Source organism: Aplysia californica, unplaced genomic scaffold (genome assembly GCF_000002075.1).
Source record: "Aplysia californica isolate F4 #8 unplaced genomic scaffold, AplCal3.0 scaffold00192, whole genome shotgun sequence".
NCBI lineage: Eukaryota > Metazoa > Mollusca > Gastropoda > Aplysiida > Aplysiidae > Aplysia > Aplysia californica.
This window is the reverse complement of record NW_004797462.1, coordinates 1,157,567-1,163,021: the sequence shown is the minus strand read 5'-3', so window position 1 is coordinate 1,163,021 and position 5,455 is coordinate 1,157,567. Positions and strand designations below refer to the sequence as shown.

The following is a 5,455-nucleotide window of genomic DNA, read 5'->3' as shown; positions in this document are numbered from 1 at the left end:
GTGTGTGTGTGTGTGTGTGTGTGTGTGTGTGTGTTTTGTCTTTGTTTTGTTTCGATTTTTGTTTATTTTTCTTTGCATCTTTTACAGGGACGGGGGTGAAAGGAAGGGATTAAATAAAAGAAATTGATTGTCCTTGTTGTCGTCTATTGTTCTGGATGTATTGTGAATAATAACACTTAGGTCATATCGTAGTCTTGTGCCATTGTCTTTCAGGAGTAAAACATATTATGGAAAGCAGGTCTGCGTTGTGCTGTTTCATTTTTCTAAATCGTGTATTTATTTATTTATTTATCTATCTATTTATTTATTTATCTATTTATTATCTATTTATTTTTAATTTATTTTTCAAAATTTACTTATTTATTCATTTATTCATTCATCCATGTTTTCCTTCACGTATTTGACAATTCATTCGTTCTTTCTCCATCCTCAGACGAACAAGATGCTCCCCCTGTCATGGAAGAGTCACTTCCGGCCATAAATGCCCCGCCCCCTACAACAGCTCAACCAACCAGCGGCACCGCCTTCTCTCGGCCCCTCCCCTCCAACAACTTCGCCCGACACAGCTCCGACATTGACATCATCACGTCATCAGCGTCCTCCGCCCCCTACAACGATATGCTCCGCCCCTCCGCCATCAACCCTAACCCCCTCCCTCTCTCACCCATCAAACACTTCCCTTCCTACGAACGACCTTCCTATCTCCCCGCCTTCAGTTTGAACACGTATTCTGATTACGTCACTCACCCAAACTCCCTCCACACGCCCAGGCAAGTCCAAGCCTTCTCGGAGCACACGCCTTCTCAACCTTTTCCTCCAATGGGATTTAACCCCACGGTGAACGCTCCGCCCCCCGCCCCGCCTACTTACTGGAGTGACAGCCGCCCCCACCACTCCTCACTCACCGACCCGTACTCTCAGCTGGGCTACAACAACTACCAGCAAAGCTACGACAGCTACAAGAAGAACCCCCTCCTCCGTAGCTCTATGTACCAAGACAGTTTGTCTCGCTCCAACCCCCCGCCCCCTTTTGACAGCTTCTCAAGGTCAAACCCGCCTCCTTTTGACAGTTTCTCAAGGTCAAACCCGGGTCTGGACGGTCTAACGAGGTCAAACCCGGGTTTTGAGGGACTCGCTCGGCCAAACCCGACGTCCTTTGACAGCTCAAGATCTGCTATGTATTATCCCAGGACTCATGACAACTTCCAAGGTAAACTAAGACTGGATCTCAAGAGTAGTAGTAGTAGTAGTAGTAGTAGTAGTAGTAGTAGTAGTAGTAGTAGTAGTTGCTGTTGTTGTTGTTGTTTTGTTGCTGTTGTTGTTATTGTTATTGTTGTTATGGTCTAAGTAAGAGGTGCGTTTATATAGCGCATATCCACGCTCTATAGCATACTGTATGTGCTTTTCAAATTTTGACAAGTATTACCCCAGTAGACTTTAAAAGGAAGTTCTGATGGCCGAATGGACAGTGTGTCTGCCTTTGAAGAATCCCCCGGGGTGGTGCTACTGACTGAAGCGTCTTTGGGCCATTCCCAAATGGGAGGGGGGGGGGGACATAACATCTCGAGTTCTTATGCATTGTAGAATTATAATTTTAAATGGGCTGATTCATCATAGCTGTGTCCGAACTGCAACCGGGTACTGCTGCATTTTCTTTCCTAATCCTTGCTTTCGTCATTTTTCCTCCACTTCTTTTGTATGTTTGTCACTCTCTTGTGACCCGCCATTTCCGGGGTGCTTTGATAGTCGAAGCAGACTTTGTGCTGTTGAAGCTAGAGAGGTAAGCAGAGTAAGTCTGATTCCTTGTAAAGACTTCTCTGTTGACATCCACCCCTTGGCGCTCATATGACCTTATGTAGTTGCGAGCGCTGTAAAAACCTTACTAAAACAAACAAAAGACTTTAGAACATCTAGAAACATGCTCAGGTTCGCAGGAAGCATACAGCGTAAGCTGTCACCAAACAGGCGCTAAAACACTTTACTCTCTTTGGTATTCCTTCTAGTTTGCACTTGGGTATTGTTGTTGTTTGTTGTTGTTGTTGTTGTTGTTATTGTTGTTGTTGTTGTTGTTGTTGTTGTTGTCGTTGTTTTTAAGAACATTACACAATTTTGCGTTTTGCACAATCTTCTTTGCAGAACTACCTCTATTCTAATCGTGAACTTAAATTTTTTCCTCTAACAGTAGGATCGTCACTAACCGTTGGGTCCTACGGAAACAGCTTTATGGAGATCACTCCGCCGGGCAGCCAATATGGCCGACAGGAGGGACTACTTTACCAAGATGACGTCTTCGCCTCCAACATGGCCGCGGCTTCTGGCTTCGCGGGATTCCCAAAGACCTACCTTCCCGCTGGATTCAGATGAGAGAACCATGTGGATTCTACACATGTTGTATTCCGGGAAGTTTTTAAATTGGCGGGAATAAAATTTAATTGTTGTAATGAAAATCGAAATTCAATTTAGAAGGGTAGATCTACACAAACAACAGCACAAAGTATGACATGATGCCCAGAGCAGGATATCGTGGACACCTGACTTAAATCATAAAACCTCTAAACTGGGTCAAACAGGGGTTTGTTTGCTGTTGTTGGCTTTTTGGTCTAAAATTGTTATTGTTATTTCCAACCATAATTATCGGTTGATGATCTTGAAATAAGTAAAAAGAACATTCTACACTACAGTTTGAGCAATTTTGGAGTAAACTACAGTATTATGTTTCCTCCAAAAACGAAACTGGAAAAAAATTTCTAGAGCAAAATTCATTCCAGTTTTGAACGAGCATGTTAAAAAAACTAATAAATAAAATACTACAGCTTTGGACAAGTTTCAAATTGCTAGTCCATGTGAGTGAACAAAATCTGAAACATTCCAAACCGTCTGTATCAATCTCTATTTTTGTATATCATTATTCTGAAAGCCAAGCAGTGTGGACTTCTAATGGTTGAAAAGATGAAAACAGAAAAAGGGAGAGAGAAAGATTGAATTAATGAATTCCTCCTTTCATGTTTATTGGTACTGCCTTTCTCTTTCACGAATACTGCTCAGTGCAAAATGTGCCTTTATACACATTCAGAACTGCCGTAAAAAATGTTTTAAACATTAACGTTTTGCTCAAATGCTATCTCTGTGTATCTGTTACATAAGTGCCACCTATGTTTACAATTTTTAAAAATTACTTACTATATGGGGGTGGTGGCGGAGCGGTCAGTGCGCTCGTCTCCGAAGCGGAAAGTCCGGGTTCGAGCCTCGGTTCGGACACGGATTTTTTTTTCGCCCCCATCCTGCCCACCCAGCAGTAATGGGTACCTGACTTCGAGTTGGGGAAGTAAAGGCGGCGAGGAAAGGAACTGGCCACCCTACCACAATATGCCGAAGACCCAGGAAGTTGTCTCACTAACAAGGCATTCCCAAATGTCCGGATCGGATGCGGGAACAACTTTACTTTACTTTACTGTGTGACGTCATTGATCTTCTATGTGCCTGCATCAATACAAAATAAAGCAAAGTTTACGATGAACCACTGGAAACATCTTCCTCTTGTGTGTGCCTGTGTGTGTGGGTGTGTGTGTGAGTGTGTGTGTGTGTGTGTGTGTGTGTGTGTGTGTGTGTGTGTGTGTGTGTGTGTGTGAGTGAGTGTGTGTATGTGTGTGTGTGGTGTGTGTGGGGGGGTGAGTTTGAGTGTATGTGTATGTGTGTGTGTGTGGCGGGGGTGAGTTTGAGTGTATGTGTGTGTGTGTGTGTGTGTGTGTGTGTGTGTGTGTGTACGTGTGTGTGTGTGTGTGTATGTGTGTGTGTGAGGGTGGGGTTTGTGTGTTTGTGTGTGTGCGAAAGTGTGTGTGTGTGAAAGTGTGTCTGTGAAAGTGTGTGTGTGAGTGTGAAAGTTTGTGTATGTATGTCGTATGTGTTATTTGTGTGTTGTACTTATTAGTGTTATTGTGTGTGTTTGTGTGTTTGTCTTTTGCGCATGTGTTTAGAAGAGTGCGCATGTGCGTGTTTGTGTCTGTACGTGTAATCAATTCACTGGTTGAATCAATAATTGTTTCGTTGTGGGTGGTTGACGGGTGTTCTGGTGGGCTTTGCTCCTTCTTTCCTATCAATCATCTATCGTATTTCTTTCTCCTCTTTCTAACGTCTGTTAGTAACCTTAAACCTCTTATAAGAACACTGGTCTTTCGGTCAGCATTTGCAATAATGATAAAATGTTTATATTATGAGGTTCAACCAGGGTAAACAGCTTTAATTTAAGCTCTATTGTTGAAGTTACCTCCCTTGCTTCTCAATTTACTGTCGTATATCCCTGAAAGACCATAACTGGTCGCTTTTAAGGACAAGCGGGCTAACCCAGATTTCGGGGGTTTTCAGAAATCTTGACCTACACCAAAAGTGGGCATTGCCCTACCTATAGGAGTTTGGTTTCATTAGGGTGTATTTGTGTTTGGTTATAGAGAAAACTCTCCTTGTCTTTTAAAGAAACTGAACAAGGGGCTACAACTTTACCTTCGAATTTCTCAAAAACAACATTTTTGGGGTTTAGCCCCCTTGTGCTTAAAAGACAATAAGTAACCTTGCCCCGGTAAAACTGAGAGTCAGCATTTATACCACAATGCGTCTTTGATGTAGTTCAGCGTCCTTCCTAGTAAAGTAATGATAAATAGCATTTATGTTGCACATTTCAGTTTTCTATAAAAAAAAATATTAAAAAATAAAAAAAAAGTGCTGAACACCTATTACATTCATAAAGATAGATATCACATCTTAGAACTATTGGAAAGGTGTGTACATGAAACATAACATTACGAGTAAATGTATACTAAATTTTCTTTCAGAAAATTAGTGATCTTCATCTTCATCATCATCATCGTTGTCATCATCATCATTATTGTCTTTTCACCAGGGTATAGGCCACGGGCAAACCCTTTCCACCACTCTCTATCCTTGGCTAGCCTCTTGATGTTATTCCATGTCTTCTCACTTTTCTGTAAATCTATTTCTGTGATTCTTCTGATCCCGACAATGCGGGCTCTAAAATACGTAGAATAAACACTTAGCCTTCTCCGATAAGGGCAACAAATCTCGGAGGTCCCGTGTGTAAGTTGCGCACGTTAAAGATCCCTTGGTGGTCTAAAAATCGATAAGAGTAGGCTTCGGCCGCCACCCGGGCAAAATTCAAAATTTCCTAGCAACTGATAATGTTTAATGTGTCCCGCGCGCTCACATGACCTTATGCAGTAGCAAGGGCTGTAAAACACTTACCGGGAGTTTTATTTTAACCACTCCGCTGTCAGGCCCGAGAATTGAGTTTTGGAACAGGTTTAAGTAAATGGGCATTCTTGAGTTTCATAAATCTCAGCTTATTATATTGCCTACGAATTCATTGAAGGCTATTTAATTTGTTTGTTTGAAGTCCGTGGTTTGGTCACGTCGTTGTCCCCGCTCAACCGTCAACACTATCGAC

The 5,455-nt window shown here is 42.2% G+C and overlaps 1 protein-coding gene across 1 annotated transcript in view; it reads left to right on the top strand.

Moving 5' to 3' along the window:
* LOC101854497 overlaps nucleotides 1–3,283 on the top strand; it is a gene marked incomplete in the record, with an annotated part of 65,869 nt that extends 62,586 nt beyond the window's left edge. Inside the window, 2 exon segments of the mRNA XM_013082763.1 lie at nucleotides 434–1,210; nucleotides 2,183–3,283. Of these exon segments, the coding sequence (XP_012938217.1) occupies nucleotides 434–1,210; nucleotides 2,183–2,364 (959 nt within the window).
* Between the last annotated feature and the right edge of the window lie 2,172 nt (nucleotides 3,284–5,455).